Raw genomic sequence first — 1509 nt, forward strand, 5'->3', positions numbered from 1 at the left:
CGGGATTTGTAGTCCGAAGCCCGAGAGCGGCGCATGCGCGGTAACTCGTACGTGGGGCTGCGGGCGGCGGGGCGGTGACCGTGACAGCAGCAGTGTCGGACACAGTGCGGGGACAGTGCAGGAACCCCCCCCAGGGCTGTGCCCGGCGCCCCTCGCCACTGCCTGACCCCGGCTCCACATCCCCATCCCAGGGCCACCTCCCCATCCCAGGGCCAGCTCCACATCCCTGTCCCAGCACCACATCCCAGGGCCAGCGCCACATCCCAGTGCCAGCACCACATCCCAGTGCCAGGTCCCCATCCCAGGGCCAGTGCCACATCCCAGTGCCAGCACCACATCCCAGTGCCAGGTCCCCATCCCAGTGCCAGGTCCCCATCCCAGTGCCAGCGCCACATCCCAGTGCCAGTGCCATATCCCAGTGCCAGCGCCCATCCCTGGGAGGCAGTGCCAGGGAGGACGTGTCCCCACAACACCAGGCCACCAGCAGTCACACAGCAGTACCCACAGCAGGGCACACACCAGCAGTGGGGCCACCGTGAGGGCAGCTCACGCACTCGTGGCCCATGGTTGCTGGGGACAGTGCTGTGTCACCAAGACACAGCACGGCTGGAGCCCAGCAGCTGTCAGGAACATGCTGCTCTGATCCCAGAATCCCACCTGGCACCGTGACGGGCTGCTGGGGGTATTTTAAGAGCTGGAATGGAACCTGCAGCCAGGGGCAGGCAGCTCTGACACCACAGAAGGGCTGTGCAGGATGGCTGCGTGTCCTGACACCGCACACTGAGACCTGCCCTGCTGCCCTGCCCCCAGCACAGACATGCAAATACCCAGTCCTGCCAGCTTGGATGCAGCACAGCCCCAGCCACAGTCCCAGAAAGTTATGGGGACAACAACCACTGCTGAGGCCTGGGTGGACATGTTACTCCCTGGGGTCCCGGGCTGGGGTCCACCCCAGACTTGTCACCCACCTGCCCTGCCACAGCTAGGGGCTTCTCCAGGCGCTGCTGCAGGTTGTGATTCTCTGCTGACAGGGCTTCCACCAGCCGGTTGCTGGCAGCCAGCTCTTGGGTCAGCTCTTCGATCCTCCTGTGAGGGAGAGAAAGGGTGGGGGACACTCAGCACCATCCTCTCCCCTTTCCTGCAGCCCAGCTCTCTCCCCTTGGGGTGAACCCTTCAACACCCCTGGATGTTCACAGTCCCCCACAGCACCAGCCCCTTGTTGTTCCCCAAGGACTGGCACCACAGAGGTCCTGGGCACCCACCTCTGGGCCATGGCACCACAGCTGTCATCTCTCCTGCCCTCCTCCTTTGTCCTTGCAGTCTCCTTCAGCTTCCCCGCCAGCTCCCGGCACCGCTCCACCTCGGCTCTGGCCAGCGCCGTGGCCTGCTCGGCTTCACTCCGTGCCAGGCTGGCCTCCTGTGTGGCAGCAGGGTGAGCCCCGAGGCTCTGCTCCCTGGTCCTCGCAAGTCCCCACTGCCCCCAGCTCACCCTCTGCAGGAGCTGGAATT

The 1509-nt window shown here is 65.2% G+C and overlaps 1 protein-coding gene across 1 annotated transcript in view; it reads right to left on the reverse strand.

Annotated features, from left to right (window-relative positions):
* Window positions 1-1509, reverse strand: part of LOC104390717 (myomegalin-like) — a 30337-nt gene that overhangs the window by 26076 nt on the left and 2752 nt on the right. Inside the window, exons 4-6 of the mRNA XM_009999911.1 lie at window positions 1263-1417; window positions 969-1086; window positions 658-706 (exon numbers count right to left, since the gene is read on the reverse strand). Coding sequence (XP_009998213.1) covers window positions 658-706; window positions 969-1086; window positions 1263-1417 — 322 coding nt within the window. The remainder of the gene's footprint in view (window positions 1-657; window positions 707-968; window positions 1087-1262; window positions 1418-1509) is intronic.

The sequence above is a fragment of the Chaetura pelagica genome, unplaced genomic scaffold (genome assembly GCF_000747805.2).
Source record: "Chaetura pelagica isolate M959 unplaced genomic scaffold, ChaPel_1.0 scaffold246, whole genome shotgun sequence".
Taxonomy (NCBI): domain Eukaryota; kingdom Metazoa; phylum Chordata; class Aves; order Apodiformes; family Apodidae; genus Chaetura; species Chaetura pelagica.